Here is an 18,756-nt window from a genome sequence, read left to right as displayed (position 1 = left end):
GCAGGTAAACATGATAGGTTGCAAGTCCATGGCCAATCACTGGTTTTTATTTTTTCCTCTATGTGGAAATAAGGACGGTTTTCGAAATCTCTTATTTTGTTAAAATTAGATAAAACTTTCTCGATTTTAAACATTAACATTTCCAACATACTCCTTAAAATTGAGATTCTGATTGCTGGCAGCCTTTGTTCTACGACTACGCCTGTCAATGTCATTCAAACTGTGCCAAAAGATCCTTGTCGCACTGTAAGTTAGACATTTAACTCAGCACTATGGAACAATAGTAATAAAATGGACAAAATATTAAATTGTTTATTCTTTTGAGAGTTATGATATAAATAAAAATGTAAGAAAACAATGACTTTAATAAATAATATGGGGTTATAGATTTTTTCGATTCGATTTACCCTATAGATAAAAAAAGTGTTTTTTTTAATTTCATTATAAAACCTGACCAGCAAATAAAAAACTTGCTGTGGGGGCACCAATGGGGGGGCACCACTAGTATATGGTCTATGGTCACTAAGTACCCATATTATGGTCTTATATAAATTAGTTCCAGGGGTTTTCCCTGGAACTAATTTATGGGCGCCCTGCATGCTGCGTGCCCTATGACATGGTATTTAATTTAGTTCCTATAGAAACTAAGGGAAAACCAAAATCGTAAGTAGAAACACTGAATTACCCACAGACTATGTACTCTTGAAGTACCTCTTCTGACTTCTCAGTTCTCACCATGTACGTATCTGTCATCCGATATCTCACTCTTTGCTCTTCTTGTCTTTGAGTTTGGCCTTAATGTACTCTGTGGCCTTTGCAGTGTTGCCAGACGTACGAGAAATCTCGTACGGTTACGAGATTTAGCAGTCCCTGTACGAGATACGAGAAAAATAAAATCTCGTACACTTTTGTACGAGATTTTAACAATGATAACTGCTTGCGCCATGTTTTCTAGCCAAAATAAAAAAATAACAGATCGACTAAGCCCATCACTAGATTCATTACATCAACCTAGTATAATAACCTATATAGTCAATACTCAATAGTACCTATTAAAGTGTCTATTAATTAGATGGCGAATTAATTACTGTACTATTCGATTCATTTGAAAGCCCCGCCTTCAAGGAATGAATATACCTACTCTTTGAGCCTCAATAGCTCGACTGAAAACCTGAATAGACTGAAAACCGAAAGGTCGACGGTTCAAACCCGGCCCGTTGCACTATTGTCATACCTACTCCTAACACAAGTCTGACGCTTATGTAGTTGGAGAGGAAAGGAGAATATTAGTCATTTAACATGGCTAATTTTCTTTATAAAAAAGAAAAAAAATCGAAAGCTAGTAGGTCCCACAAATCGCTACTGCGCTGGAACCATGTTTCATTAACATCGAAATGACGTCATTTTTACGTCAGCCGAAAAAAAATATAAAAATAGGTATACCATCAGCTCGAAACTTTAGTCTAGTGCTGACATCACTAAAACGGTGGCCACGCGCATTAGCGATTTGCGGGACTGTGTAAAATGCAGATATAAGGAGTTTTTTAAATTTTAAACTATAATCTTCATTAAAAATGTTGTACGAGATTATGTTCCGAAAGTACGAGATATTTGACATCCATGGTACGAGAAAACACTTTCGACATCTAGCAACACTGGGCCTTTGCATGCAGATTGCAGAACGCAGAATATTCGATTTTTTTGAGCGTGATGTGAACTTGTGAATCAAATCCTGTGAATTAATGTAATTTGTTCATGTTACTTTTCTTTACAACTGAAATATCATTGAATATTGATGTAGTGCCGGCATTCCAACGTTAAATCACAAAGTTATTATAAGGATTTTAAGGACTTTATCTTCTAAATACTTGGCTTGTTTTTTATAAAGGATATGCCTCCGGTAAAGGATGATTTGAGAGAAATTAGTTGTTTAGACATAATATCTGAAAAGAGTCCTTCAAAAGGCACTGTTCTTGTAGATGTGAGAGCATGTAATAAGCCCGCCGCTAAGGTAAGTACCTCACCACTAAAAACTCAAAATATACCACGATTTTCGTATACAAATATATCGAGTAATCAGTAATCACTAAAAACTTATATCTAGTTTAATATTTTGTACTTCTAAATGTATTGAAAATGTGTATTTGCAAAAATAGATAAGCAGAAAGAGAAAATATATCCATTAATCATCCGGTTTCTAAGTACGATAAGTTATTTTGTTAAGTACATAAATCAAAAATAAGAGAAGGTTCACTCCCTGCCTAATATTAAGTAAATGTCTGGGTATGATTTCATTTTCAAAGTAAAATGTCTAAATAGTTTTGTACCTAGTAGCTGATACCTGCAACTGTCGATTTAGATTTTTAGATCCTGTTGAAATTTTCCAAAATCTATTTTTAATCCCTTTTTACATTAACTGTCTAATTAAGTAAGTAAATAGCAAAATTCCATGCAAATTAAAAACTTTCTAGATCCATAGATTTATGCTATACCTACCTATGTGTCAGTCAGTTAGTTTCTCCGTTTACTTTGGTATATACTTTAAAAAGATAGTTGCAATCTGTGTTCATCTGTGTATTTGAATAAAATTTTTATTGCCCAAAATTAATATTCAATCTATCTGTAATCTGTCATGAAGTAAGATAAGATTGTCTCCTATCAAAATAAAAAGGGTTTAAGCTGTAGTCCAATATGCTGGCAAGATGCATCTTGGCAGACTACACACCTTTCAGAAAGTAGAGCCATCTAAGGTGTGCAGATCTTTTCTTTCATCATTAAAGCAAGTGATATCTAATTGCTTCAAATGCAAATAACTCGGAAAACAGTAACTAAGGTACATGTCTGGGCTAGAACTCGAATAGGAGGCAGACATCTTAATCACAAGGCTATCACTACATAACTTAGTACTAGTTTTTTTTTTTAATAAAAAATAGGGAGCAGGCGAGTCACCTGATGTTAAGTGATTACGCCAGTGAACATTTGCAGCAACCTGAGGAACCGCCAATGTGTTGCAGGCACTTCAGGAATTTGGTGGTTCGCCCCTTGTATAACCCAATGCTGTAATCTAGTGGGAACACCGCAGACAGGAATTGATTCCAAACTTTGCATGTGTGTGGAAAAAGAACCTGACACAACGGGCATATAATAGTTACAACTGAAATAAAAATTCCTAAGTAATTAGCAATAATGATAATAAATAATAAAACTAATAAGTTATCTAGACATGCTTTTTATAAAAGAAATTGCGAAAAGCATACTTATTGTGTTAATAATTAGGAATGCCAATTATTCTTAGAAACAAGTTTGCTTTGTGTAATAGTATTGTGAAGCAGTCTGTTACATAAGCAACCTAACAATTATGCCTATCTGTAAGAAATTACTCCATTTGTAATGCTTTAGGAGTTAACCTAGCAATGATTAGCAAGTACTTTTGAATCATCTACCCACTGGTTCAGAATGCCTTTTCTACTGAGAAGAGCTAGCAAAGAACTTAGGGCTTACCCTTTTCAAAGATTTTTAGGATTCCGTACCTCAACAGGAAAAACAGAACCCTTATAGGATCACTTTGTTGTCTGTCTGTCTGTCCATCTCTCCATCTGTCGTGTCTGTCAAGAGAATGTATAGGGTACTTCCCGTTGACCTAGAATCATGAAATTTGGCAGGTAGGGTAGGGTAAAATACCTATTGTCAAGATTAAGTTTAACTAAGAGTGGCGGTAGCCTAGGGTTAAGACGTGGGCCTCCTACACAGGAGTTCGTTTTCGGGTGTCATGCATGTATATTAAGCAATTAAATATCACGACGAAGGAAAACATCTGTAAATAAACCTGCATGCTTGAGAGTTTTGTATAATGTTCTCAAAAGTATGTGAAGTCTGCCAATCAGCAATGGGCCAGTATGGTGGACTTTGGCCTAAACCCTTAACATTCTGAGGGGAGACCCATGCTTAGTAGTGAGCCAGCGATGGGTTGATCATTATGATGATGATGTGTTCAACTAATGTTTATACTCCAACGGGACATAGGCTACAGCCCAGCTCTTAAGCTTGCATAGGAATGCAGGATCAACTTAATAATACACAGGCGAATAATTTTATCGGTGTTGTATTCCTCATTGCCGGGAATCATGACCCCTTCCCATTAATCACATAAAGGTAATAGTTTTCTTGGGTTAATAATGAGTTAAGTTCCCAGATCCCCTCACATAACTCTACTAAGAAAATGAGATTTTGACTCTTAGGTTTTACAATAAAATTATTATCAGTTGTTAATCATAATAACCAGGACTTAGAAAAGTCATGTATGCATATTATTTTAACTCTATATTATCTACTGTTTTAAATTATATTTCTTTTTTTTTCAAGTAGTTTTTTTAATTATATTTTTATATTCTAGCTGGAATAATTTTTATAGCTAGAACACCTTTTAGAAATTCTCGGAATATTTACACAATAATTATTAAGTACTTAGTTTGTTAAAACAAAAATGTCTTACATAATATTTCAGTACTGAATTTTTACTATGACCATTCAGTTCAAAGCATTATACATTAAAAAGTAAGTATTATAATTAGTCAATAATCATAAAAGATCTCTAAACAACTAGTAATTATTTTGAATGACTTTCGAACTCGAAAAAAAGAGTAAAATTTTACATTGGGCATAAAATTTGCATACATTTTTGAAAGTAATAATTCAAACGTTTATTACATAAAACATGCGTTGCATAACAAAAATGTTTTGGGTAAATTGTACTTAATTGATATACTGTCTATCGCTACATCGTACAATGGATATCTTTTCTCCCAGCATCACTGACTACATAGTAGTTACATTTCACTTTTTTTTCGCTTGCCGCTCAAGGCACGCGTCTGCGCCGTCGCTGTCATAATCACACACGAATAAAATAGTTTTGAATTGCTTAAGTGTTCACTCGTCATGTAGAAGCATTACGTATTGTTACTCTTAATTTGCACAATTTCGTTTTATGCAGCTCTCTTATGTTATGTCCTATCATTTGTTTTTTTGTTCTTTGAAATTTTTCAGTGTTTGTTTCGCAGCTCGTGATGTTGTGGGCGCCTAAATTTTCAGTTCCTTGTTTACATAATTATGTATTGTAAAATGCACAAACTGTGTTCATAGTTTTTGGAGAGTGAATCTTATGTAGTGCATGTCTTGAAGTTGCACCAGAGTAGTGGAGACGAGATGACTAATTCACAGGTACAGGTCCTTCTTATTTTATTTTTAATTTTGCATGTTACATTTTTTAAGTGTGTTTGCTCTTCAAACTTAGTTATTTCAATTTGCCTTGCAAGTGTGGTAAGTAATTTGATAACTAAGGTTGCGGCGCAATTTTTAAACCCGAGCTGTAGACAAGGGTTTTAAAAGCGCTGTAAATTAATTACTAAGGAACACGTCTTGTTGTAATATTTTCTACATTTTTCAATACATAAAAAATATTATTCAATCAACCCTTTAATGCCTGGCACTAAAGGCTGAAAGAAAAAATTTACCATACAGTCTAATAGTCTACTTTAAAGTTTAGACAATGGGGAAATTAGAGCCACTTTATGAACAAATGCATTGAAAAAACAATAATCGAAAAATGGATTGAACTATAGGTACTATCAAGGCTTAGGAAACTATCTTCACTGTTTTTAACCCCCAACCCAAAAAGAGGGGTGTTATAAGTTTGACGTGTGTATCTGTGTATCTGTGTATCTGTCTGTGGCATCGTAGCGCCTAAACGAATGAACCGATTTTAATTTACTTTTTTTTGTTTGAAAGGTGGCTTGATCGAGAGTGTTCTTAGCTATAATCCAAAAAAAATTGGTTCAGCCGTTTAAGAGTTATCAGCTCTTTTCTAGTTTTCTTGTAGAAAAGAAGGTTAGATAACCGTTAGGTTCATAATATTATGTCAATTGACAAATGTCAAGCTGTCAAGATGGACGTTGCCTAAATACATAATTATTTATTTGAAAATGATGTTTTGGAAAACTCAGATACTTTAGATCGTAGGCGCGGAATGGTCCAAGAAAATCAGTTCAGTTTGAAAGTTATCAGGTCTTTTCGGTCTTTTTTAGTTACTGTAACCTTCACTTGTCGGGGGTGTTATAAATTTTTAATTTACACTTGTATATTATTACCTTGATACACCGCGTATTACTGAGCCGATGTTGGTAAAACATGATGACATTTCTACTTCCCTCAGTAATATCGTTCCGTCAAAAAAATCGTTTCAGTAGACTTTGCCTTGCCTAATAAAAATAATGATTTAAAAAAGGGTGTTAAAACTTAAAATAAAAGAGATCCCTGGATCGTCTCGTTCAAAGAACTTACAAATTAATCGCATTGATAAACACTTCGTCACTTTTACTCTTTGAAGTTTCTACACGTTTTTCGATGTCTATGAGAAAAATATTTGAACAATAGTGTAAATTATCACACCTCGACTTGCGTGTTTATGTACCGACCTATCCGTAAATGCGAGTTTCTATGTATGACAGATTTTTTAGAATCCTAATAATTATAAATAAGGTTTATAAAACTTTGATTCCATTGATCGCTTGCTTTATAAGGATATTTTATCCCCCTTTGGCCATGCCCCTGTTTAACGGGGAGAGCAGTAATCGAATTAAATTAAAAATTCTTCCCATTTTCCCTGTACTCTGAAATAAAATATCTGCAATCTACATAATTAGAAATTATGCCCTATATCCCCATTGGCGAAGGAAGCCGAAGAATGACAAATTTTTATAAATGGGCTACGCCAGAAGACTCGCTTCCCCTTCATTCAGCTTCACCTACTCAACTTTCGTTTTGCTACGGATTTCGGCGGCTCCTTTGCTCGACTTGGCGTCGTAATTAGCCTTCGCGATCCTTTGGCTTCGAGTATTACAAAAACACTAGGGGTCGGGTAGACAATACTACGTGGAGGAGTGGGGTTGGTTAGATTTCGTTTCTGGGCCCATATTAGACAAAATACTTTAAAGAAGATAACGTTAGGTGAAAAAATCCTATGTCTATTGCCCCATTAGTGAGGGGGACAACAAAACGTCATTCAATATCCTCACCATTATCCCCGTCACGGGGATATGGCCAACGGGAACAACGGGCTTAAGGGGCAAGCGACGGGTCTGCCCGCGAAATTCGAATTTTATTTGGTTTTTTAGATAGAATGCCATAAGCCTACTTTGTCGTATTAGTTTACAAATTGCGAAAAACCAAAAAAATTTGAATTTCGCGGGCAGACCCGTCACATCCACCTTAAATGGATTAGTCCACAAAAGAATTATTGATTCAGAATCATAACCATTAAAACATAACATTTAAAAAAAATGAAAGAATCATTCAAATTCACGCAATAAAAGTTATGCATTTAGACGAAATCTACATACGGCTTGAATTGAGAAATTCTGCCTTTTTTTGTTGTCTCTGTCGAAAATCTGTTTCGAAAAAATCCCACCTTGAAGTGAGAGGTGGTAATTTTTTTAGTCTGTCAAATATAGTAAGTATTCTTATATACGATTCTAATGATTCTCAGGTTGACCAGGTTACGTGCTGATTACAATATTAATTAAAAATAGATTTAACTGTAACCGTAAGTGTTCGGGTTGTTACGGAGCCGACGACACCTAAATTAATATATTGATACCGGTTATGTCAAATAACAAACAAGAACGGACCTCAATAACACACACACAATGTATTCTGATATCGTATATCATAGACATACGCACACGCATACTGCGAGTCTAGCTGAACCTTCGATTTTGGCCGGCTTAGATAAAAAAAACACCTTCGGGCCAAACCTTTAGTTTTGGTCAAATTGGACGGAAGTTTTGCCCGACGCCGAAAGTTTCTAGCAAGTGCCGAAATTGAACGAACTGTAATACGAATTGTTTTTATGTATGAAAAGGACAACAGTCAATATAAATATGGCAATCTTGAACTGAATTTCTTGGGGTTATTCAATTTTCAGCTTCGGCTTCAGCCAGAAATCCACTTTAGGTCAGATACTAATTTTGTATACATAAAAAATTAAAAATTAAACTCACCACAAACCTATCGTATGTTTCTAATGACAAAATGCATTCCTACAATATTTAAAAAAAAATGTCTATAAAAAAATAGTTTATAGTAAATAATTCAGTGAAATGTTGCTTAATTGGTTTTTGAAAACTCTTTTCGAGATCGATTTCAAAGTATTATATTATTATATAAATTTTTATGAATCTACCATAGAAGTTCATGTTCATTTAGTATCTACCTATCGGATGACGATATACATCTATGATGTGTTATTTTTCAGGTGTGGTTCCGTGGCGTGAGAAGCTCGAAGTTCCGCCATGTGTACGGCGTTCCCTTCAAGCGGGAACGTTGTTACGACAACATAAAAATCACGAGGAATGCGCACGACTCCAACTTTTGCGCGGTGAACCCTAAATTTGTCGCTATAGTCACAGAAGTCGCTGGCGGCGGCGCCTTTCTGGTTCTACCATTGGACCACGTGAGTACATATTCAATTTCATCATATTCTTCAAAAATGTTCTTCTTACATAAAGGGCCTGCGCCCACCGAGGCACGGCACGGCAGTGGACTTTCATGCGACGAACAGTCATATAACTTATTTATTTAATTAAGAGGGGTCTCTCCGTCATTCGCTTCATACAAACGTAGTTCCAATTTCATTCGAATATTAAGGAACCAAAGTCCATGAAATTTTGCAGACATATTCTAGAAACTAATATCTGTGTCTGTCTGTAGTTTTCCAGATTTCTGTTAAAATATTCGGTTTCAAAGTTACGCGGTCTTAAAAAATTACATACAAATCTTTGAGCCCCTGTAATTTTAAAACTACATATCTTTAGAAAAATCTAAAACACCACAGACACAGATATTAGTTTCTAGAATATGTCTGCAAAAGTTCAAGCCCTGAGAGCCCTGTTAAACATCTTTATTGCTAACTAAAATAAAGAAGAAATTTTCCATCTTCAACTATACAGGAAACTTGTGCTAGTAAATGCTATAGTATTATGGAATAGTATTTTGACCTTCCGGATTTAATCCCGACCTCTAAACCGTTGAGTTATTGAGGCTTCAAATTAGTAGGTAGTAAGTATTAAACAAATTAACAGAATACATTATTACACCTACGATATTGATCGGATTTATTTAATCCCGTTTAATTCAATCAGATTTTTAGAATTCTTATCAATGTTAAGTATATTTACGACTTATAAAACATTAGCTGATCCGCCCGGCTTTGCTGATATACAGAATAACATATAGTATTTATAGTTTAAATTATTTAATAATATATAGCCTATGTTCCATGAATTCTCTAAATTAAGATGTCCAAAGGTAACTCTGTGATTAAAAAATTCTTCGCATTTTGATTACAATTAAATACTTTATCCGCAATTTAAAGACAATAAAATTGCTTAAGCGATATCATCATACAAATATTTTTACGCACTGCCGCTCAAGTGCAGCAATTTGAGAAACAGCCTTCATTCAAAACATACAGACTTTATACATAGGGTCAATCTGGGGTGTATTTAGGGATAAGATACATAATTTAAAATAAATAAAATATATATTATAAGATAATAAATAATATTGATATACTAAAAACTAATGATATTAAACTTGAATCGCAAGGTCAGTCAATTACTTCAGTCTAGTTTATAATGTGTAAGATGGTCACACAATATTCTCTTTATTGGTAATTACTACAGATATAACGAGTAGGTATCTATGCATAAAATTTCCAAAGAGCTTGCGTGAGGATCCGACACCGAATTCTAATAAATAAACCGGCCAAGTGCGAGTCAGACTCGCGCACTGAGGGTCTCGTACTTGGGTATTTTTTTCGACATTTTACACGATAAATCAAAAACTACTATGCATAAATAAAAATCAGTTTGATAATATACAGATAAAGCTCTTTCATATGATACCCGACTTGGAATAGTTATCTTTGACACATTTTAATATTTTTTTTGTGTGATGTAACCACAAATTCACGGTTTTCGGATTTATTCCTTTACTTGTGCTACCTACCTGCCAAACATAATTTTAAGTCAACGGGATATACCCTATAGGTTTTCTTGACAGACTCGACGGACGGACGGACAGACAGACAGACAGACAACAAAGTGATCCTATAAGGGTTACGTTTTTCCTTTTGAGGTACGGAACCCTAATAACAGTACCATTGCTACAGTTGTGAGTCCCAAGACACATCCGTGTACGTGTGTCGAATTGCGATAGTAATTGCTTTGGCATTTGGTGTAATTGCTCGAGCACATTCTATATTGAAGTAGTAAACATAAAAATTGTCGTTCTGTTACTTTGCAGCAAGTCATCTTTCATTGCTATTAATTCTATTGCATGCATGATGTAATCAAAATAACGTTTTGTAGCCGAAATTAATATTTATTGTTATAACTAGAATCGTTAATCTTACTTTTATTAGTCGCATCGGCAAAATTCCAAAAACCAAAATGTACGCCAATGAAATACCGACCTTATTGCTTGATGTTTCAAGATTTCAAACACAAGAACAACCGAGACTCGTAATGTCTTGCTCATGATTCGCGCGTACAAAACCTGGCGCGTAGGCAATAACCAATAGCTGACGGCCGCGTGCTATGATTGGCTGGGATATTTATATTTTCTCGCCATTCAAAAATAAGATTTCTGCGCAGGTACATTGGCGTAACTAACAGAAATGGCAGTACTGTCTCCATTCAATTAAAAACTTCTTAGTTATCTCCAAGTCGTGCGTGAGTGGAGCATGCTATTTCAATCAACATTTAAGGGGTATTATAAAGGAAGTGTCTAGAATCTAGATAGCCAATTAGCCGCACAGTCGTTTGGATTAATAAAATTTGTATTTATTTCAGTTCTAAGAATGAGAACGCCCAAAATCCACCACGCTAGCCAAGTTAATAAAACTTGGCTAGCGTGGTGGATTTTACCAAAGTAAAAGTAGTTTAATGTAGCAAAATGTTTTAACTATAATTAGATATCAAGTCCATATTATTATCATGCCACTGAATCAGAAAATTGTGACATACGTTCATGAATCCACAAGGGACCGGTGAACCCTGAAAATGAGTTTAGAGGTTGTCTTTCATAATATACAATAACAATCCATTCTTTTATTTGGCAACTACCAGTTTAGAGCTCTTTCGTAACTGTTGCGTGAAGTGTAAAAAAAAAAAATTTTAAGAAAGGTCTCTCCATCACTCGGTCCATACAAACGTAGTTCCAATTTCATTTGAATATTAAGCAACCAAAGTCCATGAAATTTTGCAGACATATTCTAGAAACTAATATCTATGTATGTGCTTTTCCAGATTTCCGTTAAAATATTCGGTTTCAAAGTTACGCGGTCTTAAAAATTCACATACAAATCTTTGAGCCCCTGTAATTTTAAAACTACATATTTTTAGAAAATCTAAAACACCACAGGCACAGATATTAGTTTCTTAATAATCAAATGAAAGTGGAACTACGATTGTATGGAGTAAGTGACGGAGAGAGCCCTGTTAAGTCCTAGTGAGACAATGCGCATCGGTAGCGAAGCGTGACTACATCGACAGGAGCATAGCAGGACGTTAAGTTGGATCACAACAATTAATAAGGAGTGAGAATCCTTCTTCATCAATGATTTGAATTATACTCCGTTAGCTCTGCTCCTAGATGGTTTGTCCTTCCAGCACAAAAGTTTTATAATTTCTAAATTGTCTCTGGTCTTGTCTGGTTGGAGGCTCCGGCCGTAGCTAGTTACCCACCCTACCGGTAAATTGTTTGAGGTGACCAAATTTCGGAGGTCCAAAATCCTCTTCTTTACCTCCATGCTTCGAGGAGCAAGTTTATCTGTCGGTCCTGATTATTATTGTTAACCTCTGATTCGTTAAGGGTTTGCGAGACGGTCAAGCGGCTTGATGGCAAGCACGTAGATTTTTACTTGAGCAAAGCATTTTGACGGTTCACAATATTTGAATCAAGCATTAACGTGCTTGACCGTGATTTATGTGATTTTATATTTTTGCTTGACGCGACGTTCAGACAGTGTTCGAGAAACGAGAGAAGTGCCCTTTGCTGGCTTAAGCTGCTAGACGGATCAAGCTAATTGCTTGCCATCAACTGATTGACCGTCTCGGAAGCTCTTTATACTTAAAAGTCGAAAAATCTTTCTATTTCTATTTCTAAAATGGAGAATACAACGGAAAGAGAGGAGAGATTCTCCGGTGGCGGGATCTTCCTGCCATGTCGCTGTCGTCACGCATTGCCGTAAAAAATACCCGAATACGGAACCCTCAGTGCGCGAGTCTGACTCGCACTTGGCCGGTTTTTTTTAATATGTGCTATTTGTTTCAGACTGGTCGTCTAGATTTCAACGCGAGTCGCGTCACGGGCCACAAAGGGCCGGTGCTGGATATCAAATGGAACCCGTTCAACGATAACATCATAGCCTCGTGTTCCGATGACTGCACGGTAATTTCGTTACCTACATTTTAGTTTCACTAATAAACACGATTATCCCGTGAAAAATGGCACTCGTTGTGCGCTTGCATATTCCGTTTTAATTTATTATTTTTATGTAGCGAGCAGGCGGATCTCGATGTTTATCACCGCCGCCCATGAACATTTGCAGCACCAGAAGAACCGCTAATGCGTAGCCGGCTTTTTCCTGTTTGTTTCTTCTTTTTAAGGTTCCGTACCTCAAAAGGAAAAACGGAACCTTATAGGATCACTATGTTTTCTGTCTGTCTGTCTTTGAAAAAACCTATAGGGTACTTCCCGTTGACCTAGAATCATGAAATTTGGTATGTAGATAGATCTTATAGTCTAGTTATTGTATATTATTTATTTTGTTTTTTATCACCGTATAAGTTTATAACCCGACATTTTAGTCTGTTCCTTTACAATTTTGAATTCGGCACTTATAAATAAATCTCCAGATTTACCTCTTTGTTTAAAATAAAGCATTCATTGTGTTATATCGAAAAAAAAACTCTTTCAATACCAGGTCTGGTTTGTTGGTTATTGATAAGTACATAATATTACGTTCATTCTTGGTAAACATGATATCTATTATCAGCACTCAAATATTAATGCTGTCATACTATATCTAATGCTAATAACTACTTTGTAAAGGAGAAATATATAAATAAATAGCATACTAATTTTTACAAAGCAAACTTAATAATCTTTCATTGGTGATAATAAAAAGAATGCCAGGCTGAGTTTATTGTGGGCTTCATCTCACACCAGGACCCATTTGGAACCCTTGTTTTAAGTTTAAATAGTTTTTAAGTTTACATACTTAATTTAGAACCACATTAATAAAATTATTTTGTTACAAATTCAGATTGACAATCATAATGTGTATGATGGTACATACTTTGAAAAAATATCTTTGACTAGGTACTAATTGAATAATTGGTCATTCCAAAAACCGCATAAGTTAAGTTTTTCTGAAACATGTTCTGAGCGTTTCCTTGAGGAAGCGTTCAGAACACGTTTCAGATAGGTAGACGCATATCCTGGGTAGAAACCATGTACCTCAGTACATTCCTTATAAAGCGCCTGTGTGCGACACTATAATCAGCCCAAAAAAGTTTTGAATGAAACAGTTTATTTATTGATTTCTGAAAAATTCTATGCTATTTTTGAAATCACCGATTTAATGACTTTTCGTTAAAATTATTATTATTACCAATCTTCAGGTAAAACTATGGCACATCCCAGACGGAGGGCTGTCGATGCATTTGACAGATTGGCTTGTGGAACTCCACGGCCACAAGCGGCGCGTAGCCTACATCGAGTGGCACCCCACCGCCGAGAACATTCTGCTCAGTGCTGGATTTGATTACTTGGTGAGTGAACTACCAATAGACCTCCACTGCTGGTCATGGGTCTCTTGTAAGGGTCGCCACTAAAACGCTTATGTGCCGCTTTGTCCAGTGACTCCCTGTAATGCGCTAGGTTACACTGACTAAGGAACTAGTTTGCTACTATTATTATTATGTGATGCGTGCAATTTTCAGATTCCATTGTTTTTAGGGTTCCGTACCTCAAAAGGAAAAATGGAACCCTTATAGGATCACTTTGTTGTCTGTAGGTCTGTCTGTCCGTCCGTCGTGTCTATCAAGAGAACCTATAGGGTACTTCCCGTTGACCTAAAATCATGAAATTTGGCAGGTAGTTAGGTCTTATAGCACAAGTAAAGGAATAAATCCGAAAACCGTAAATTTCTGGTCCAGTCATTAAAAAAAAATTAAAAAGTGTTTAAATTTTCGAAGTAAGAAAACTATACCAAGTTGGGTATCATATGAAAGGGCTTTACCTGTACATTCTAAAACAGATTTTTATTTATTTTTATGCATAATAGTTTTTGATTTATTGTGCAAAATGTCGGAAAAAAATACCTGAGTTACGTACTCAGGTATTTTTTTCCTCGCTGCGCGACTCGCACTTGGCCGGTTTTTTTATGTCGTCATTCTTTTGAAACGGCCTTAACATGAACATAATAATGTTCAAATTAAGGCATTTAAGTTCCAACGCTGCTGGTTTTTATCCTAATCTAGATTCCCTCCGCCACCTCAGCACAAAATCCAACAAATAGTCCAAAATAAAATGATCAATGGTTTTTTTTTTTTCAGATCTTTGTATGGGATGTGGGTAAAGGCGAAGCGGTTAAGGTGATCGACTGCCACAGTGACGTCATATACTGCATGTCCTTCAACCGCGATGGATCTCTTATTGCTACTACTTCCAAGGACAAGAAGTTGCGAGTGATCGAACCGAGACGTGGTATCGTCCTTTCTGTAAGTAATACAGTTCCTCTTAATAAAAATGTGATGCTCTAGCACTGCCTAATGAAGACTAGGCAAGAATTGACATTAATTTTTAGGATACCTCAAAAGGTAAAAGGAAAGGATCCCTTAGGCTTATAGGATCACTTCATTGTCCATCTGTGTGTGAGTGGGTCGCTTTGAGGGATTAAATTAAAATTAATAAAATCAAATATGTAAGTCTTATGGTCCTTTCAAGCTGCAAAAAACGGCTATTCATGCTGCAAATTTAGACACAAATAAATCAAAAAGTGGGTACTCACTTTCTGCGTTAATCTAGAATCATAAAATCTGGCAAGAACCAAGGTCTCACAGCACAAGTAAGGGAAAAAAACCCGAAAATCATTCATTTGTAGTTTTAAATCATAAAATAAAGAATGTTTAAGCACCAAAATAGTTACACTATCTTTCCAAGGTACGGAACCCTCCGTGTGAGAGTCCGACTCGCAGTTGACTGGTTTTTCTCATCAGATTTAAAATAGGGTATTTTACTTAATTTTTTTTATTACTTTATTATAAGCTAGGATGAAAATAATGACGTAAACTGAAAAAACTAATTAAATCGATCAAGTAACAAAAAAGTTATAAGCATTTAAATATTTCAGATTAGACAGAGATAGCAATAATAGCATTATGACGTCACTCCGTGCTAATGCCATACTAGCTTCGTGTGGTTTCATACAAATTTTCGTTTTGCGAGAAAGGTATAGAAGACCCTCCCACTCCAAAATTAAAATGCCTGTAACTTTGTAAATCTTTGTTGGATTTTAATATTTTTTTCAGCGTACGTCATTATTTTTATCCTAGTTTATAATAAAGTAATAATATTTATCAAATTCAAAAGTAGGAAAATACCCAATTTTAAAAAATCCATTAAAGAGTTTAGACCTATAAAATATATTTCGCAGGAAGGTCAGTGCCACACCGGCACCAAGGCTTCGAAATGCACCTTCCTCGGCAGCCAGGGCAAGGTGCTGACCACCGGGTTCTCGCGCTACAGCGACCGGCAGTACGCGGTGTGGGACCAGCACGACCTCAGCAAGCCGCTGCTGTGCGAGACCATCGACAGCTCCTCCGGGGTCGTCTTCCCGTACTACGACTATGACACTAACATGGTATACTTTTTTACCCGACTACGGCAAAGCCAAAAGGAAGGATTATGATTTTAGCACTCTATGTATGTATGTTTGTATCCAAATTCTGTGTGTGTTCCACCGTAGTGCCTAAACTACTGGGCTGATTTTGATGAATGAGGAGTCAATTGATTCGTAAAAGTCCAGGTGTCATAGGCTACATTTTATACGAAAAAAATTGACCTAACAGATGTTACATAAAAAAAAACCAAAGGTCTCCTAAAATTTTTTTTGCTATTGTATCGAGTGGGATGTCAAATGAAAGAGGAGAAAATTCGGAGTTCATGAATATAAATGTTATAACAACCAACATTGAAATATACCAAGCGACAGAAAAACAATTTTACTATAATACTAGCTGACAGAGCTGGTGGTCTTTGTTTTGTTTACAAAACAAAGACCCCAAATAAATTTAGAATTAAAAAATAACTTCGGTGTAACACTACGCACTAGATGAATCAAATTATGAATAAAACGTTTTTACAGTAAATGTCCTATTAATTTTGACTTAAGGTTATTTTTTGCGCCGCTCCGCTCCGCGCTTTAAACACAAAGCCATGCCATTTGCCAGCCCAATCGACAGGTGATCAAAACGTGAATGAAAACAAATAATGAAAAGATTTTATTAATAGGTGTATCTCGCTGGCAAAGGCGACGGCAACATCCGCTACTACGAAGTGGTCGACGAGCCACCATACGTGCATTTCCTTAATCAGTTCCTCTCTGGAAATCCTCAAGTAAGTATGTCCATGATTTTATTCCTCAAGTATTTCCATGATAATATTATTTAGTGTATCAGTGAAAAAATGTATAATACGGGACTTGTATAGTTAATTGTATTGTATAGAGCCTCAATAGCTCAACTGGTAAAGGAGTAGACTGAAAACCGAAAGGTCGACGGTTCAAACCCCGCCCGTTGCACTATTGTCGTACCTACTCCTAGCACAAGCCTGACGCTTAGTTGGAGAGGAAAGAGGAATATTAGTCATTTAACATGGCTAATATTCTTTATTAAAAAAAAAAAATGTCCCCATAATCAAGGCTTAGATTAAAAAATTGGCAGCCTCTTGGAACAGAAGTGATAACTTAAACATACCTTAAGTATAAGTTGGTTAAGGAACAAAGCATAAAATTTGCATGTCAATTTGTAGCGCGGGCTAGGCTTCATGCCCAAGCGTGGCGTAAACACGTCGATCTGCGAAGTGTTCCGGTTCTACAAGCTGCATACGTCGCGCGGCCTCTGCGAACCCATCTCTATGATCGTGCCGCGCAAATCTGACTGCTTCCAGGTAAGGGATTTGGCTCTGACTTTGGTTTATCAAGCTCAAAGTCAAAGTCAAAATCATTTATTCAAAGTAGGTACAACTGTACTCCTTTTGATGGTCGAAACTGTCAAATTTGTACGATATAGTGGTGATAATTATTTACGTAACTTAAAACTAAAGCTATGAGGGTCCCAAACGCGCCCAAGTCTGACTCATTTACTTAGCTCAGATTTAAGGGGCTCAATTCATTCTTGTTTCACTGTATTGGCTTATTTACTCCCTTTACTTTTTGTGCACGTTTTGCGCTTGGAAAGAAACTTACAGACGAAAGGCAGTTGTCCCACCACCGACTAGCTATCGACCATTTTCTCGCTCAAGAAACGTACAATCGATAGCCGATCGCTGACTGTGCACACTGCCAGCGAGAACTCTCCACTACATTGTCGCAGCGACAAGAGCTATTCAAGAAAAATTCCTCGACGCTTGGCGGTCAAAACACTCGCGCAATAAACGTGCTGTTAATTGAATAATTTATTTGAGAGTCTCAATGGGAATAAGTGACCCATCACGAATGAACGAAGTAGCAACGTCACGCACGTTACCTGCGCGATCGGGACGTGCGAAAGCAATACCCAACACCATTCTCTTACCTCAAATGCTCTCCATACATTTCTATACAAAGCATTGCGTAAGTATCGCCTAAGCGTCTCTCAAGGCTCTAAAGTGTACTTTAAGGAGTTATGCTATTGCGGCAACGTTACTTTGAGCTTTTAAGCGACGTTCGGTAGGCGAGACTTGCGTGAACAGCATTTGAGGTGTGCGACCACAGTGCGCAACATTTTGCACACAATCCTCAATAGCCCAACGGTTATAGGAGCGGACTGAAAACCGAAAGGTCGGCGGTTCAAATCCCACCCGTTGCACTATTGTCGTACCTACTCCTAGCACAAGCTTTACACTTAGTTGGATGGGAAAGGGGAATGTTAGTCATGATTGACATAACTAATATTCTTTAAAAAAAAAAGTCGATCGTGATCGCGTTCCTCAAAAGCTACATTTAAAGCATCACTTCTGTCGGGTGTCTCACAGTATTGTGATGCAGGAGGACCTGTACCCGGACACGGCGGCGCCGCAGCCCGCCATCAGCGCGCGCGACTGGCTCAGCGGCATCAACGCGCCGCCGCTACTCATCAGCATGAAGACCGGTATGTCGAATTAGTGCTGTCAGTTTACACCAGGCCGCCAAGAAGTGCTGCACTTCGTCGTGCGGTTTTTTTTATCCCCCGACCCAAGAAGAGGGGTGTTGTAAGTTTGACGTGTGTATCTGTGTATCTGTCTGTGGCATCGTAGCTCCTAAACTAATGAACCGATTTTAATTTAGTTTTTTTTTGTTTGATAGGTGGCATGATCGAGAAAGTTCTTAGCTATAATGCAAGAAAATCAGTTCAGCCGTTTGAAAGTTATCAGCTCTTTACTAGTTACTGTAAT

The 18,756-nt window shown here is 36.6% G+C and overlaps 1 protein-coding gene across 5 annotated transcripts in view; it reads left to right on the top strand.

Annotated features, from left to right (window-relative positions):
• Window positions 1–1,661: 1,661 nt before the first annotated feature.
• The window catches only part of LOC123867650 (coronin-2B-like), a 28,438-nt gene continuing 11,343 nt past the window's right edge, over window positions 1,662–18,756 (top strand). The window contains exons 1-10 of one of the 5 annotated variants that reach the window (XM_045909808.1): window positions 1,662–2,011; window positions 5,044–5,217; window positions 8,309–8,506; window positions 12,391–12,507; window positions 13,743–13,892; window positions 14,679–14,843; window positions 15,779–15,985; window positions 16,636–16,740; window positions 17,155–17,292; window positions 18,371–18,473. In XM_045909808.1, the coding sequence (XP_045765764.1) occupies window positions 5,203–5,217; window positions 8,309–8,506; window positions 12,391–12,507; window positions 13,743–13,892; window positions 14,679–14,843; window positions 15,779–15,985; window positions 16,636–16,740; window positions 17,155–17,292; window positions 18,371–18,473 (1,198 nt within the window). In that variant the 5' untranslated portion in view covers window positions 1,662–2,011; window positions 5,044–5,202. Of the gene's footprint in view, window positions 2,012–4,416; window positions 5,218–8,308; window positions 8,507–12,390; window positions 12,508–13,742; window positions 13,893–14,678; window positions 14,844–15,778; window positions 15,992–16,635; window positions 16,741–17,154; window positions 17,293–18,370; window positions 18,474–18,756 lie in introns of those variants that run through there. The other 4 variants (XM_045909810.1, XM_045909806.1, XM_045909807.1 and 1 more) reach the window with 4 other exon arrangements.

The sequence above is a fragment of the Maniola jurtina genome, chromosome 8, assembly GCF_905333055.1.
Source record: "Maniola jurtina chromosome 8, ilManJurt1.1, whole genome shotgun sequence".
NCBI classification, from domain to species: Eukaryota; Metazoa; Arthropoda; class Insecta; order Lepidoptera; family Nymphalidae; genus Maniola; species Maniola jurtina.
Note: the sequence above shows the minus strand (reverse complement) of the source record. Positions and strands in the feature narration are given on the sequence as shown.